The sequence below is a fragment of the Heptranchias perlo genome, chromosome 2, assembly GCF_035084215.1.
Source record: "Heptranchias perlo isolate sHepPer1 chromosome 2, sHepPer1.hap1, whole genome shotgun sequence".
Lineage (NCBI taxonomy): Eukaryota > Metazoa > Chordata > Chondrichthyes > Hexanchiformes > Hexanchidae > Heptranchias > Heptranchias perlo.
The window spans coordinates 129,353,257-129,371,436 of NC_090326.1; the positions used below are offsets into that span (position 1 = coordinate 129,353,257).

The following is an 18,180-nucleotide window of genomic DNA, read 5'->3' on the forward strand; positions in this document are numbered from 1 at the left end:
GTTGAACGGGACTCTCAAGCAACTCATAAAAAAGGGGAAAAAAGCATTTAAGGCCATGAAGGAAAATTTTGACTCAGAATTAGACAGATTCAATGCCAAAAGACATGCCTGAAGTGTAAAAAAGGCATCAAAATGGCAAAGAAAAATTTTGAATTGATTATGGCAAGAGAAGTGAAGGATAATAACACATTTTTTTTTAGTTAAGAGAAAAAGAAAAATGAGGGAAGAAGTGGGGCCACTGAAAGTAAGATCAGGTGAGGGCATGACAACTGATGCTACACAGGCTGCAAAAGTGCTAAATAAGTTTGTTGCCTCAGTTTTTACCAAGGGGGAGACAGGTAACATATTTGATCTGGAAAGGGAGCCAGAGGGTGTTGCTGGAGGTAAGTTGTAACGCTATTCACATCACCACCAGCATGGTTGCCGAACAGCTGTGCAAACTTAAATCTTAGGGGCTGGATAAGATGCATTTGAGGATCCTTAAGGAAATAAGGGAGGAAATTGTAGGAACTCTGGCACAAATTTTCCAGAAATCAATGAATATTGGAGAGGTGCCTGGGGACTGGGGACTGGAGAAAAGCAGATATTACTCATATTTTAAAAAAGAAGGCAGCAAAAGTGAGCCAGGAAACTACAGATTAGTGTGTGGGTAAAGATGTGGATACCCTTATTAAACATAAGATCATGGAGCATCTGGGTAGAAATAAAATCATTAAAGTTAACCAAAATGAGATCATGAAGGGGAGGTCTTGTCAATCTAACTTCCTGGTTTTCTTTGGGTGTGATAAAGGGGCTTGATAGGTGCATGGCAGTGAATGTGTTGTGTTTCGATTTCAGTAAGGCCTTTGATGCAGTTCCTCTGGAAAGGCTGGTGCTGAAAATAAAGAAAGCAGAAATCAGTGGAATTATTTTACAATGGATAAAAATCAGGAGAGATGTAAATTGGGCTGAAAATTCGCTATCATCTGTTTTACACTATCGCACAAAGTCAGAATTACCCCAGCGAGTGGCATGGAGGAATGTGGGCCCATTAACAAAATTGAAGCTCATGGGATTAAAGGGGCAGTGACAGCATGGATTTGAAATTGGCTAAGAGACAGAAAGCAGAGAGTAGTGACGAACAGTTGTTTTTCAGACTGGAGGGAAGTATACACTGGTGTCCCCCAGTGGTTGGTATTAGGACCACTGCTCTTTTTAACATATATATTAATGACCTGGACTTGGGTATACAGGGCATAATTTCAAAGTTTTCAGATGACACAAAACTCGGAAATGTAGTAAACAATGTGGAGATAGTAACAGACTTCAGGAGGACATAGACAAACTGGTGAAATGGGCAGACTCGTGGCAGATGAAATTTAATGCAGAGAAGTGTGAAGTGATGCATTTTGGTAGGAAGAATGAGGGGAAGCAATATAAATTAATGGTATAATTTTAAAGAGGTTGCAGGAACAGGGAGACCTGGGGGTGCATATACACAAATCGTTGAATGTGGCAGGACAAGTTGAGAAGGCTGTTAAAAGCGCATACGGGATCCTTGGCTTTATAAACAGAGGCATAGAGAGCAAAAGCAAGCAAGTTATGCTAAACCTTTATAAATCACTGGTTAGGCCCCAGCGGAAGTATTGTGTTCAATTCTGGGTACCATACTTTGGGAAGGATGTCATGGCCTTAGAGAGGGTGCAGAGGATATTTTACTAGAATGTGGTAAAGTTGTATCTATTGTATGTACTAGTTGTATCCATTTTCACAATAGAGGAAGAGGACAAAACACTAGGGATGAAGGACTCAGTTACGTGGAGAGACTGGAGAAGCAGGGGTTGTTCTTATAGCAAAGAAGGTTAAGGGGAGATTTGATAGAGGAGTTCAAAATCATGAATGGTTTGATAGAGTAAATAGGGAGAAACTGTTTCCAGTGGCAGAAGGATTGGTAACTAGAGGACACAGATTTAAGGTAATTGGCAAAAGAACCAGAGGCGAGATGAGGAGATTTTTTTTTACACAGTGAGTTGTTATGATCTGGAATGCACTGCCTGAAAGGAGGTGGAAGCAGATTCAATAATAACTTTCAAAAGGGAATTGGATAAATACTTGAAGGGGAAAAATGTGCAGGGCTATGGGGAAAGGGCAGGGGAATGGGATTAATTGTTAGCTTTATCAAATAGCCAGCACAGGCATGATGGGCCAAATGGCCTCCTTCTGTGCTGTATCATTCTATGATTCTGTGATTAAAGATAGATACAGGTGAGACTACAATGGATAATAAGGAAATGTCAGACTTGTTAAATGAGTATTTTGTTAAATGAGTACTTTGTATCCATTTTCACAATAGAGGAAGAGGACAAAATACCAGTGGTACAAGAAAACCTAAAGATAAGTAAAGGGGAGGAACTTAATGGTCTTAATATCAGTAAAAAAATGGTAATGGAGAAAATAATGCAACTTAAGGTTGACAATTCTCCAGGACCGGAATGTTTCCACCCTAGGTATTAAAAGAAACAGGCGGGGAAATTGCAGATTCATTTGTAATATTTTTCCAAAGCTCTCTAGATTTGAGAATTGTGCCCTTGGATTGGAAAATTGCAAATGTTACTCCATTATTTAAGACAAAAGGGAGGGAGAAACCAGGAAACTACAGGCCTGTCAGTTTAACATCACCTGTAGGGAAATTACTGGAATCTATCATCAGGGACAGAGTGTCTGAACATTTGGACAAGGACGAGCTGATCAAAGAGAGTCAGCATGAATTTGTGAAGGGTAGATCATGCCTGAGTAATCTAAATTGTGTATAAATTAAATGGTTCAATTTTAAAGGGGTTGCAGGAACAGGGAGACCTGGGGGTGCACATACACAAGGTGGACAGAGGAGTGTCTGTGGATGTTGTCTAAATGGACTTCCAGAGACACTTGATAACGTTCCACACAAGAGATTATCAGCATAAATGAAAGTGCATGGAATTGGAGGTAACCTTAGGACATGGGTTGCAAATTGATTAGGAGGTAGGAGACAGAGAGTAGGGATAAAAGGAATGTACTCCGATTGGCAGAACATGACTATTGGTGTTCCCCAGGGATCTGTACTGGGGCCTCAGCTTTTCACCATTTCTATCAATGACTTGGATGAAGGAATAGAAAGTTGTATATCCAAATTTGCAGATGACACTAAGCTAGTGAGCAAAACTGTGGAAGATGGAGTTCAATGTGGGAAGTGTGAGATCATCCACTTTGGATCCAAGAAAGACAGACTGGAATATTTTCTAAATGGCGAGAGATAGAAACTGTGAAGGAGTAAAGGATTTGGGTGTCCAGGTACACAAATCACTAAAAATCTAGTGCACAGGTAATCAAAAAGGTGACTGGAATGTTGGCCTTTTTCTCAAGAGGGTTGGAATACAAAGGGAAGTAAGTTATGTGTTTACAGCCTTGGTCAGACCCTATCTGGAGTATTGTGTTACTAGAGTTTCACTCCATGTTTGTCAACCCCTTGAGGTTGCCTCATTCATGGCATCTCACACTGCTTTCTCTGGAGTCAGCTTGAGTCAGGAATATCCTATGAAGACCTTAGTGAGGAGTTCTGTGTTAGAAAAATGCACTTCATCAAAGAGGCACTAGGGGGCCTGCAGCCACAACCATCTGCCCAGACAGCTCTACCTGTGACTGTGAAAGTGACAACTGCATTCAACTTTTATGCCACAAGCTCATTTCAAGCAGGCAATCTGTGTAATATTACTCAGGGTGCCATCCGGGCATGTATTCTTCAGATAACTGTCGCACTTTTTAGGAGAAATTCATCCGGTTTGGATTGATAGCAAGTCAACGGCTTGATAGGGCCACCCAATTTTATCATGTTGCTGGGTTCCCCAAAGTGCACGGTTCAATAGATGGCACCACTTATCATTGTGAGTTCCTACTGTTAACCCCCTCAACTTTCTTAACAGGAAACGGTAACATGCGCTGAATGCCCATATTGTGTGTGACCAGACGCAAAGAATCCTTCATATAAATTCCAGATTTGCTGGAAGTTACCATGATGCATTCATCCTCAGAAATTCTTGAGCTCAAGGAAGAAAGCCAAGGCTTGTGGATGACAAAGCATACCCCTTGCTGCCATGGATATTGACCCCTGTGAGAGTTGCAAGGACAGCATCTGAGGAGCGCATGCCTGCACCAGAGTGATCATTCAGAGGACTATTGGGGTTTTAAAGAGGCACTTTCGGTACCTTGATAGATCAGGAGGAACATTGCAATATTTTGCAGATTGTTTATACCTTGCTGTATTCTGCACAACTTTGCCATCTAAAAAGGGCTGGACATGGAGGTTCCTGAGGAGGTGGCCCCAGCGGCTTTGGAGGCAGGCCAGCATGAAGTAGAGCATCTGGAGAACCAGCACTTGGAGTACTCCTTGGTGACAGCTTTGAGGGGCATCAGAACTGAACTTATCAATAAAGTATTGTCATCAGTTTAATACAGTCGACCTTTGGCACTATTGCCATAACTATCGGATTGTCGTAAAAACCCAACCGGTTCACTAATTTCTTTCAGGAAAAGAAACCTATTGTCCTTGCCCAATCTGGCCTATATGTGACTCCAGTCGCAGACCAATGTGGCTGACTCTTAACTGCAGTCTGAAGTGGCCTACTAGGGATGGGCAATAAATACTGGCCTTGCCAGTGATGCCCACATACCGAGAATGAATAAGTAAAAAATAGTGTACTGGCAGTTTTGTACCAATCAATATTGAAATATGCAAAGTTAATGGATGTTTAAAAATGAATAAAAAATGAAAAATGGCAATAATATTAATTCATACACAGAAATATGAAAGAACTATGATAAATAGGCAACTAATACTGAATGAAAACAAAGTCAAATATTTTGAAGGAAAAACATACCAGCTACAAATACTACAACAATGAAGAAAAAAGCAAGGTAATATACTTTTATGTTAGAGTACATTTAAAATATTTTGTGACTATATGATTGCAACTCATCACCAGAACAAAAGATTTACTGTAGATCTGGAATCAGCACACAAAATAACTCTGTACTAGGCAACCTCACTTCAGGAATCTGCGGAATCAGAGAACACTCTCATTCAGAACATCAATCTTCACTCCACCGATCCATTTCTCTGTGGAAATAAGCATGGTCATGTTTCAAATATCTGAGCCCTGAAATTCCTCCATTGTAGAGGTGTGAAAATCAAGTCAGGGTGTGGGGGAGGAGGTGGGGAGATGAGGAAATTGGGTCAGGACTCTGTCATGCCACCACCATCATTTTATGTGTGGCTGAAATTCCTCTGAAAGTGGGTGCACTAGTAAGAAATGCTTGGCCCCCTCTGTGTGGACATAGGGAAATGATGGAATAATGATGGGTAACATCATCCATCCAAAATCCTGTCATTTCTGCCTACTTTACCCTCATCGTATAAAACAGGAATATTTGCCAGTGGGGGCAGATATTTTGTCTCATTATTTCAGCACTGTTTTGCTAATTGTTTTCTTTTGTTGTTCAGCTACTAATGACTCGCTGTTCATCCTGCCTGCACCCAGAACTCTCTGGGACTCCAAGGAAATTTGAAGACAACTCTCTGGAAATCTCAGATCATGGATTTTTATATGGGAATACCATTGTTTATATCATAGTATCATAGTAGGTACAGCACAGGAGGAGGCCATTCAGCCCATCATGGCAGTGCCGGCTCTTTGAAAGAACTATGCAATTAGTCCGATTCCCCTGCTCTTTCCCCGTAGCCCTGTAAATATTTTCCCTTCAAGTATTTATCCAATTCCCTTTTGAAAGTTACTATTGAATCTGCTTCTACCATCCTTTCAGATAGTGCATTCCAGATCATTACAACTCGCTGCATAAAAAAATGTTTCCTCATATCGCCTCTGGCTCTTTTGCCAATCGCCTCTGGCTCTTTTGCCAATCTGGTTACCAACCCTTCTGCCGCTGGAAACAGTTTCTCCTTATTTATTCTATCAAAACCATTCATGATTTTGAACACCTGTATCAAATCTCCTCTTCTTCTTTTCAAAATGTATCATTTCAGACCTCTCTGCGTTAAATTTCATCTGCCATGTGTCTGCCCATTTCACCAGTCTGTCTATGTCCTCCTGAAGTATGTTACTATCCTCCTCTCTCTGTTTACTACATATCCGAGTTTCGTGTCATCTGCAAACTTCGAAATTATATCCTCTATACCGAAGTCCAGGTCATTAATATATATCAAAAAATGCAATGGTCCTAATACATGGGGATCATGTATACTTTCCTCCAGTCTGAAAAACAACCATTCACCACTACTCTCTGCTTTCTATCCCTTAGCCAATTTTGTATTCACGCTGCCACTGTCCCTTTAATCCCATGGGCTTGAATTTTGCTAACAAGTCTATTATGTGGTACTTTATCAAATGCGTTTTGAAAGTTCATATACACAACATCAACCGCACCACCCTCATCAACCCTCTCTGTTACTTCATCATTGTTGATGATTTATGTGGAGGAAGAAGAAGATGAGGAGGAGGAGGAATGCAGAGAGGCCTGACTCACATGACATCACTGGAGGAGGTTGAAGCCAGTACCCAGCAGCTAAGCCAGGAGAACTGTATAAGGAGGCTGTGCGTTACCAAAAAGACCCTGGAGTAGCTGTGCTTCATGCTGCAGCCAGCACCACCATTTGGACCACACTGACGTTGCTTATTAAAATCACAATGGGCCAGAAATCATGCAGAGTGGCGAGACAACGTTCACCGCAGCTCCTGCGAACTAAATTAACGAAAATGCTTACTGCGTATTCTGTGGCATTGAATTATTTTAATTTGAACTTTAAAAAATAGTGCTATCAACTCAGCCTCTGCGCAGCGTGAGTTGCCGTGCAGCTGGAGAAGTGTAAGGAGAAGACATGCCCACAGTCAGGAAGAGAATCACACCGACAGAATCAGGCTGCATTGCTCAAATAGGCAAGCAGACTTCATTCATTTAAAGTTAATATTCCGTATTGTAAAAAGTCAAAGAAATAATTGAATTTAAAGGGACAGATGGGAAAAGAAAAAAAAAATTAATGACCAAAATCTATTCAAATAAGGAGTAATGAGACTCCACATTTTTAAAAGTTAATTTTTAGTTGTTTGGTAGTCATTAAGACTTACTGCACTATTAAAACTGAGCTTAGACCTAGTACTCTTCAGTGCGCCTGTTTGGTGGCGACATTAGTTACTATCCAGCTGGGCAGATAAGCAAGTTGGTGCTTTTTCAATGATTTTTTTTCTCTGGTTGCAGCTTGCGATGGCCCTTTAATTTGAAGCTGTCATATTGCCTGCGAACCATTAGGAGCAAGTTGCGGATTTCCGCGTTTCACTGCGCATGTGCAAAAACGGGAACTTGCTCCTTCAATTCGCCACTAAAAACTGAGAGAACTGTTGAGCTCCTCCCTTATTTCAGGAATGATTTCTGGCCTAATATCTCTGAACTTTTTTTGTCATGGCACTTTTCAGGCTGCAACAGTTTGCAAATGACACCTGCACACGTCAAGTCACTGATGCCTTGTTCAGAAAGACTGCCCAGTTCATAAGTTTTAGAGTGTCTCTGCAGCAGCAGAATGACAGAACTAAAAATTTCTACCTTGTGGCTGGATTCCCCAAGGTGCAGCGGTTATAGATTCTACTCATGTGGCTGTCTGGGGCACCATCTATTAATTCCCTAAATTATTTGGACTGTAAGGCCTTCCATTCATTGAATGAAGGCTGAAATGCAATCAACAGAACCAAATTCTATATGTGAATGCTAGATTTTCTGGCACTATGATGCCTTCATTTCACATCAGTCCACTGTGCTAGCTCATTGGATGAAAAGGGTCACCCATTGCTACCATGACTCATCACAACTGTATAGATAGCCACCACACCTTGCGAGGAACGTTACAGTGAGACCTATGCTGCCGCCTAGGAGTCCTGAAGGTAAGATTCAGAAGCCCAGATTGATCTGGTGGAGTTCTCCAGATTACATCCAGCAGAGTTTCTCGTATTGTGGTTGCATGCTATGTCCTGCACAAATTCTCCCTGTAGGAAGGACTACCCATTGATGTCCCTGTGGAGGAAGGAGAGCCAGCTGTGGTTCCACATCAAGAAGAGGAAAAGCAGCATGAAGAGGAGGCAGAATAACAACCTTTACTGGCTGCAAGAGCCCTCCGAAGATAGCTCATCACGGACACCTTCTCTGCTTATTAAAACAAGCAAATCAATATTCACAGCGAGTAAATGCATCCAAACACTTGCCCTCCCCTACATGCTCTAACTCCACACAATCCTGTTCAGTCTGCCAACTGAAATAGATTCCATCAAGTCTCAAATTTCAGACTCAGCAAGGGACATTGCATAAAATCAGAAAATCCTCATGATCAGAAAAAGGTTTATTTTCAGCACCTCCTGACATTACAGTGCTTACACTTGACTTCCCCTTGGTATCCCTGTGTGATGTTCTCAGGCCTAACTTAGAGCTCTTTCTAGTGCTATCTGGTAGCCAGGTGCACAAGATGCGGCTGTTTGTAAAGAGCTTGATAGGGTAGACAGAGAGAAGATGTTTCCACTTGCAGGGGAGACTAGAACTAGGGGCCACGAATATAAGATAGTCACTAATAAATCCAATCGGGAATTCAGGAGAAACTTCTTTACCCAGAGAGTGGAACTTGCTACCACAAATAGTAGTTGAGGCGACTAGTATAGATGCATTTAAGGGGAAGCTAGATAAACACATGAGGGATAAAGAAATTGATGGATATGTTGATAGGGTTATATGAAGAAGGGTGGGAGGAGGCTCCTGTGGAAGATAAACACCAGCATGGGCCTGTTGGGCTGAATGGCCTGTTTCTGTATTGTGCATTCCATGTAATTACATGTATGATTATGAGCCTCTTGGGACTGAGCTGGCCCTCCTCTCAGGACAGCACCAAATTCTGACCTCTACCCATCCAATCCCGTGGACATCTTTGCCATTTCCTCTTTTCCATCCATCTTCTCACCTTCCATTCCTCCTTCACCCTGTTCACTCAGAGAGCTCTTCCTCCGTTCTCTCTTCCCCTCCACACCTCTTCCCTTTCCATGGCTCCTCTCTTCATCCTGCTTGCTTCTTTCCCTATCCAGCCTCCGCCCTCTTCCTCATTTCTTCAACACCTAGTCTGGTCTCTGAATAAAATTCGCGCTTAAGATCCTATTTATGTCTTGATTATCAGATTGATGCCCCAAAATGTTACGCTTTAAATAACGGTTTAAAGTCTTTGTACACTACACTTCAGCTGTAGAAGAAATATTTTCAAACCAGAATGTAGTTGGTAAAATATATACTTCCAAATATTGAAAGTTTGTGAAGCATTCTGTGTATTATGTCAGGTCCGGTTCCGTTCTTGCCGGTCTGAAACATCACTTTTGGCACTGTGTCGGAAAAAGACTAGATTGTATTTTGCTGTCACCCTATACGACAAATTCTGGGGAAACAACAGTAAATTCGTGTTATATTTTGAAGCAGGGTCTGAAATCGTGCACACGGTATGAATTCGGGGTCTTTGAGATGCTGCTCAATATTAATCAGTTTTTTTTGTAAATTGTAATTTAAGAAGAAGCTTAAAATAGAGAACATTCCGCTCTTTTCAAATAACCTCATAAATTATTGTGAAATGTACAATCTTCTTAAATGGTCTTTAATCTCCTTCAACATAATATAAAATACAGTAGATTTAGAGAAACCGAAAAAGAAATTGTGATGTTCTTGCCCAAATTGTTCTTCGACGATTACAAAATATTGTATTCGGGTGCAACTAAAGTAGTCTGTTAAATTGTAGAAAGATTCTATGGAATGAACCAAACCTGATCACCGAATGCCAGTAACAGCGATAAAGGGTTAACCAGTAACCCGAAAAATGCTCCGCTTTTTAGAAGAATCGGACTCGGCTTTTCAGTTTCTGACCATCTGCCCAGATTCTCGGCTTTGGAGTTTGGTTGTCTCTTGTTAAATCTCTACAATATGCTACATCAACATTTTAATGGGAAAGGGAGGATATCTCATTTTGTAAAAAGATGTTTCGGGTTGGAAACTAGTTCCGTTTGAAAGACACAGAACGCCCCTTCTTTGTTAATGAAATGCACACCCATTCTATGCCCATTACTGCGTGAACTGTTTCATTGACTATTTGCAATCAGTCGGTTTTCACCGACACAGTATTGATCAGAGCTATGGTCACTGTGATTGATGATCCTGCTTCTGTTATCTATGCCCTCCTATGAAAACTTTACAGTTCATTAGGGTCAGTAGGTTACAAATGTTTGTTGTAAAATATATGTACCCTGGGCAGCATTAAATAGGTGGATGTTACCAGCAATTAATTCGAGGTCATATAGTCCCGTTGGTATAGGTCACTAGTGCAAGTGCATCGTGTTGGGTTTATTGAAAGCGAAACGTCGCTAGCAGGACTGTACAAGTTGGCGGGTTGTATTATTGCGATTAGTGTGAGGTGTGGTATAAATTGTAAATGGAAAAATGAGGGGCGTTCGAGGGTGTTCGAGAAAAAAAAAGGAGAAAAATGAAAACCGAAAAAAGAGAAAATTATTTATCGGAAAACAGCAGAAAATCCTGGTATACACCGCAGGCCCATCGGCACAAGAAAAGAGCAATAACTAGTTAAAGGTATCAGAATTTACATATTTATGTTATCCCACATCACATGTTTTCAGAGGCGAATTAACATCACAGAATCGGCACAACTATTAACGGTGACTTTTCTAATGCGTCCGATGTGCAAGTGTTATCAGATACAGATTGTAAGGATTTTATTTCTAATCTCAGTTTTAAGTACAGCAGACGCAATAAAAAACGTCTCATGTTCACAAAACAACTAAATCTAAAAATAATAACTATCGTTCCAACCATCACGGCTTTCCGACGTTACAACTGTGACTATAATTCAAAAGTACTTCATTGGCTGTATCGTGAAAGGCACTATATAAATGCAAGTTCTTAATTTCTCTTTCATATAGATTTTTACAAACCCATTGATAAGAAATTCAGGGTGCAGAACGGAACCTTGCAATGTTTGGCATCTTTTAGATGAGAATATCAATTATAACCCAATTAGCCATCCAATTTTTATTATATACCCTCTTTTTGTGTCCATTTATGAGGTAAGTCAGTTTAACATAATTATACTTCCAAAAAACAAACAATTGGACAACTCTAGTCTGTAAGTAGAAATCAACAGAGGACTGTGCCGGTGGAACGAATAATGCTACAAACAAGCCTCAATAAGTTTGATACTAACCAAATAATAATTCCCACTAAAGATTTTAGCTTCAGTTTGGTTGTGACAGAAAACTATCTGAAGTTGCAATTGCTGCTGTTGCTTTTATATTTCCTTGTTTTCCATGTCGTTTACTGCCTCAGGCAGTGTGCAGTAACCCAAAATTGCAACGGAGAGCCTCATTTGTTTCTTTCATTATATGTGAACTATTTGAATGGATTGTATTGTTTCCATCTGCCCATAACGCACAGGCTGTCCTGGTCAAAGGCACCAATGACATCCTTTGTGACTGTGACTGCAGAGTTTTATCTCTTCTTGCTCTCCTCAATCTCTCTGAGGCTTTTGATCCTGAAAACCACTCCATCCCTTCCATTGCTGCTCCAAATAGCCCCCCACAGTGGTAGCACCCTTTCATAGTTCTGCCTCTCCTAACATAGCCAGCATGAATATTGCCCTTGGTAATTATATGCATAAGCATGGAGTTAACTTCCATATGTATGCTGAAGATATCAAATTTTACCTCAACCATCATCTCAGAATCCATGACTGTCACTATGTTGTCCAACTGCTTGTCCAACATGAAGACTTAAAAAAACTTTCAACGACTTAATATTGGTGAGGCTGTAGCTATTCTGTTCAGCTTCCACCAGAAACTCTGCATCTAGCCTTGATTCTGTTTCTCTCTGCAGCTGCTTGCTGAACCTAATGTTGTGCAATATCAGTGTCCTCTATGGCCCGTATTAGCATAGTTAATGGAGGATGTCATTCTAAAACTGTACAGTGCTCTTGTCAGGACACATCTTGAGTACTCAGTCCTGTTTTGGAGTTTTTGTCTCCCCATATCCAGAAGCACATTGATCACTATGTGAGGAAGAACTTCCTGACATCAGTCCTAATTTTGAATATCAGCAGTTTGGACCTTTGTCTCCTTGTCCTACTGTCATAGTTTAACAAAGTGGTATTTCAGATTTACTTCTCCGGCTCCATTTACTATCATATACACAAAAATGAGGTCACTTCTACACCACTGTTTTTAAGGTTGAAAAGCCCAAGTTTTTCTTGGGTGGAAGGAAGTGCTCTTCCCAATGGAGGGGCTAAAGGGACTCCAGACAGGGAGCTTGGCATCCGTGGCACGAGGTGACCAAACAGGTCAATGTCAGGAGCATTGCACCGAGAACCAGGCTGCATTGTAGGAAGAAGCTTAATGAGCTGACCAGGGCTGCTAAGGTAAGACTCCTAACTCTCATATCTGTTACTCTCTGCTGAGCCCTACACCACCTGTAGTCCCAGTACTCACAAGCCTTCCCTTCACTCTCCTCCAATCACAGCAGCACACTCCTTCTGCTGTTACTAGCACACTTTGCATCCGCTACTCTCCTCACAATTACTTCCTTCACTTCCCCACACCTCTGCCATCTTTCACACAACATCCACACTAATCTACCCTGACATGCACATCCTTAAAACATCCCATTAGGCTACCACTAACAAACTCCCATCTTTCTTGCAGGAGGAGCTGGCACACAATACCATGGAGCAGGTGTGAACAAGAGGAAGGCGAGCATACATCCATATCTTGTTCCCACTGGAGGAAGAGGTGCTCAACATTGTGGTAGGTGGTACATAAGACTCGTGGTGACTGCTGAGATTGGAGGACATGTCCTGCAAGGTTTCTGCACATCTTAGCCTCTTTTTTTCCTTTTCACTGCAATCTTACCCTACACACTCTGCATGACAATGTTCAGCTGTTTTGCTCAGCCATTCATCTGTCTCTGCTTAGTCTTGCTGCCTCCCGCTAACCTTATCCCTCTCTTCCATTTCAGGTCCAGAAGCTGAACAGTGTCCTGAGGAAGCAGAGGAAGAGGAGGGCAGCACACTTGAAGAATAAGCGGCACTCGACCTTAGCCTTGCAGGCACCAGCTCAGAAAGTGGCACCAGCAAAACTCAGAGGGAAGGCTTTATGGGGTCTGGACTGTGAAATGCATCCAGCTAAACTGCACAGGAGCAAGGACAGGAGAATAGGACAGCACAGGAAGCAGCTCGCCAGAGGGAGAGCTCACATCCCAGCTCTGCTGCACAGGGCACAAATGAAGACCTCCAGGGCCCAGCCTATAAAAGATGGGAACACACACAGAATTTCTAAGTGCACTATGATGCCTGTCACTCAGCTTGTGCACAATGGTAAGAACATGGAGGAGTTTGCTTCAACTTGTGTGGGGTCTTCATGCAGGGCATCAAAATTATGCAGTCAACTATGGAGCAAGTGGTGAGTTCTATGAATATTGTAGTGGGGGCCACAGTGATGAAGTCTCTGGTCGCAGCTATGATAGCTTCGATGGGATTCTTGGCTCTGCGTTCAAGCAACTTCTCTGACTTTCAGAGCATCACATCATTCTTGCACTCTGTTCTCTTGCAGAGCAGTTAGAATGCTGAGACTGAGCTCTATAAGAGTATCAGTGGCACCGTGGGGTGTCCATTCTCAGGATGACACCTTGCCTGTTCTCTTGCCAGCCTCTCAACCAGTGCCGCTGTTGGTTACGGACAGCCAGCTGGGCCACACTGAGATGCAACAGTCAGCATCCAGGCCCTCTATGGCCAGAGCCCCTCGAGGTCGCCCACCTCGACCATCTCAAGTGCCCTCAGTGGACATTCAAAAGCCTTCCACCTCCTAAGCTGTAGTCACATGGTACCAGGCACTAGGGCTTTGTAGAAGGTTGAATTTTAGTTCTCAAATGTTAATGTTTTGGAATTACGAAATTAAGACTGATGCAGCATTTGACTTTTCCTTAGTTTAACTGTTGGCCTTAACATTCATATTGTTTTGTGTGTAACACCCAAGAAGGTGTACACTTTGAGGGCATTCATGTGGTGGGTGTAAGAACCTTGGTCAGATGGTAGGAGTTACAGTCAGGGCATTGGGGAGAGGAGGGATTATTCAACTGAACCGCTCCTCGATTATTTACTATCGCACAGCTCTGACAGCTGGTGGGATTGGTGGCCCTTGCTCTTTGTCAGTGTCCTCATATTTCTGCTGATCTTCCTGCTCCTGCTTGTCCACTTCTTCTTCCCCATGTGTCTCTAAGGATTGGCCCTTTTACAGGACATTGTTATGAAGCATATAGCAGATGATGACGAATCTGGAGATTCTGTCAGGGCTGTACTGCGGTACGCCTCCAGACCAGTTGAGGCACTGGAATCTCTGCTTCAGAAGGCTGATAGTTTGAATCAATCAGAGCTCTGGTAGAGGCATGGGTCTGATTGTAGCACTCCTCAGTGTCTGTGCTCAGGTTCCTTATAGGAGTCATGAACCAAGTGGTCAGAGGATACCTGCTTGTCCCCAAGCAGCCAGCCTGACACCCGATGGTTTGGATGGAAGAGAGGGGTGTATTGAGGACCTACAGAGAATAAAGGAACCATGGCTACGAAACCAGACACAGACCTGCATTATGTGCTGCCCGCCTTTGCACACAAGCCTAGACTTTCAACGAGAGGAATCCCTTCCAGTTCACGTATATCCCTGGCTCTTTATGTGAATCACGCAAGGCAATTTGCGTGCAGTCAAGGATGCTACCTCTCTGTGGGAAGCCTGCTATCCTGGCAAAGCTCGCTGCTCTTTCCTGTTGCTTCACTGCCTCCATGGGAAACGGGATGAATGGGTTCCTCTTGGCGTAAAGGCTTCCATCACATCCCTGATGCAGCAGTGAACTCCAAACTACGTGATGTCATTTAAGTCACCTGTTGCAGCCTGGAACGACCCTGTGATATAGAAATTAACAGCCATCATCACCACAAGCAGTGCTATCCATGCCCTGGTGTGGAGCTCCAGTTGGTGCTGCAACAGGGGACACAGCTCAGTGATAGTATCCTTCATTAAGTGGAGGTGCCTCACACACTGCTCCTCAATCAGGTCCAGGTAGGAAATGTGGTTCCTGAATACACAAATGGTGTACGGCCTTCTGCGCCCTCTCCTCCTTTGCTCTCTTCCACCAGCATCTCCTGGTCTGTGCACTCTCCTTTGCTGGTGCTGCTCCTCCTTATCGTCCAGCCCCAGTGGTAGACCCAGCAAAACACCCATTATAAATATAATTGTCGTGAATGCAAAGCCCAGGAAGACTCCTGCACCTCCAAAACGTTCTTCTGATAAATTTTTAAGCACTGCTCCTTCAGCCAATATGACCAGAAAAAAAACCCACGCAGCCAAAAATGACTAATCAGAGACTTACATTAATGAGGATCCCATTAAATAGCACATCTGCAGCCTGCTTTCTGACTGTTCCCGTCATGATTAGGTGGGGGGGGGGGGCTTAAGAATTAGTGAATCAAGCACTGGCACAGACTAATTTCACAGAAGGATCCTGAAACAGGCAAAGGACTGTGATTTAAATGTTTTTATTTAATTAGCTGAATGCTTATTTCAGGCAGACGTCAGGGATGACTAAGAGACACCTAAATCAAAATGTCAGTCAACACATTTCAAGCCCATGGGATCCAAGGGAACGTGGCAAGTTGGATCTAAAATTGGCACAGTGGCAGGAAGCAAGGGTAATGGTTGACGGGTGTTTTTGTGACTGAAAGGCTGTTTCCAGTGGCGTTCTGCAGGGTTCAGTACTAGGTCTCTTGCTTTTTGGAGTATATATTAACGATTTGGACTTAAATGTAGGGGACATGATTAAAAAGTTTGCAGATGATACAAAAATTGGCCATGTGATTGATAGTGAGGAGGAATGCTGTAGACTGTGGGAAGATATCAATGGACTGGTCAAGTGGGCAGAAAAGTCGCAAATGGAATTCAATCTGGAGATGTGTACGGTAATGCATTTGGGGAGGGCAAACAAGGCAAGGGAGTACACAATAAATGGGAGGATACTGAGAGGCGTAGAGGAACAGAGGGAGCTTGAAGTGCATGTCCACAGATCCCTTAAGGTAGCAGGACAGGTAGATAAGGTGGTTTAGAAGGCATACAGTATACTTTCCTTTATTAACTGAAGCATAGAATATAAGAGCAGGGAGGTTATGCTAGAACTGTATAAGACACTAGTTAGGCCACAGCTTGAGTACTGCATACAGTTCTGGTCACCACATTACAGGAAAGATGTGATTCCACTAGAGAGGGTACAGAGGAGATTTACAAGAATGTTGCCAGGACTGGAGAATTTTAGCTATGAGGAAAGATCGGATAGGCTCGGGTTGTTCTCTTTGAAACAGAAGAGGCTGAGGGGTGATTTAATTGAGGTGTACAAAATTATGAAGGGCCTAGATAGAGTGGATAGGTAGGACCTATTTTCCTTAACAGAGAGGTCAATAACAAGAGGGCATAGATTTAAAGTAATTGGTAGAAGGATTGGAGGGGAACTCAGGAGACATTTTTTCACCCAGAGGGTGGTGGAGGCCTGGAACTCACTGCCTGAAAGGGTGGTAGAGGCAGAAACCCTCATCACATTTAAAAGTACTTGGATGTACACTTGAAATGTCAGAACCTACAAGACTACGGACCAAGTGCTGGAAAGTGGGATTAGGCTGGGTGGCTCATTTTCGGCCAGTGCAGACATGATGGGCTGAATGGCCTCCTTCTATGCCATAGATTTTCTATGATTATATGATTCTAGTGCATGTTGCACGTGTGCGATTGTCCCCTGATATTTTTATATTTTACAGCCGTTTAATGCCTGAAACAAGAGCGAAACGAGGTCCAATTTCTTCCCCTACATCTACAGTATTACCTTTACCAATCCAATTGGACACTTCTTCAAAAAATTCTATTAAATTTATCGAACAAAACTTGCCTTTAACAAATCTGTGCTTTCTGTCCTCAATTAACCCATGCATTTCTACATACCCTAATTTGATCTTGAATTATGGAATTTTCTTTGGGGAATCTAATTATGTATGCAGGGAGGGAGCAAGAACGCCAGACTGGTCTCCACTGCTGGAAGGGAAGGAAATCAGGGTTTGCTGCAGCCGTCAAAAGACTGCTGTAGCTGTAATGGCTAGAACCACAGCAGGTAACTAAGAAGTGGAGGGAGAGAGAGAGTTGGAGCAGCACCTGAAGGCTGAAGAGTGATAGCAAAAGGAGAACACCATCTGGAATGACAAGAGCCACAAGATTCTCAGAAGCAATAGTGGAGGCAATGCTGGCAGAGATAAGGGAAAGAAAATAAAGGCTCTTTGGCATCCAGGGAGTCGTGCCCCAGAAAAATGAGGTGCAAGCAATCTGGAAGGAGGTAGCACTCATGGTCAGTGCCAATTCTACCATCCACGAATGATTATTCAGTGTTGCGAACATTTTAGTAATCTCACCAGGGTGGTCAAGATAAGTGAAGGCATGAGTGCCCATGCAGGTGCTGAGATATTGCAGGAAGCATGACTCGCCTCCACACTATGCAGGACCACATAGTGTCTAAGATGAAATGAATGAGGCTCTTAAAGGCAAGAGAGACCCACACCATCTCCATATAGATACACCTCCTTTCCTGCCATTCCACTGTCCCATATCACATCTCATCCTGCAGTGCGTGAGTGAGAAGTGAAGAGACTACTGTATTGTTTAATAGAGAGTGTCTGCCGACACCTTAGGGGAAAAGACATTGTGAATTAATCTGTAGCATGTCTAATTTTTTGTGTTATTTACAAAGGATATAAAGGCAAAGGATTGCTACAGGTGGAGGAATCGTGAACAGCAGGCCCCTCAGTAGGCATAAAGAGGAAGCTCTGCAACTCCGGGACAGACACAGTGGGGAGGCTGTGGGAAATGGAGAAGTTGAAGGAGAGTTGTATGATTCGGGCTAAATGTTGGTACTTGTGGAACTGTGAGGTTTTGCTGTCTGCAGACTTTCTGATGATTTGAAAGGGCTCCTGTTATTTCTCAGTCACACCTTCTATTATCATAGTAT

The 18,180-nt window shown here is 42.7% G+C and overlaps 1 protein-coding gene across 1 annotated transcript in view; it reads left to right on the forward strand.

The window, feature by feature from the left end:
- The first annotated feature begins 262 nt into the window (after positions 1 to 262).
- The window catches only part of LOC137332389 (uncharacterized), a 209,816-nt gene continuing 191,898 nt past the window's right edge, over positions 263 to 18,180 (forward strand). Inside the window, exons 1-4 of the mRNA XM_067996189.1 lie at positions 263 to 383; positions 2,333 to 2,421; positions 13,114 to 13,471; positions 15,951 to 16,099. Coding sequence (XP_067852290.1) covers positions 263 to 383; positions 2,333 to 2,421; positions 13,114 to 13,471; positions 15,951 to 16,099 — 717 coding nt within the window. The remainder of the gene's footprint in view (positions 384 to 2,332; positions 2,422 to 13,113; positions 13,472 to 15,950; positions 16,100 to 18,180) is intronic.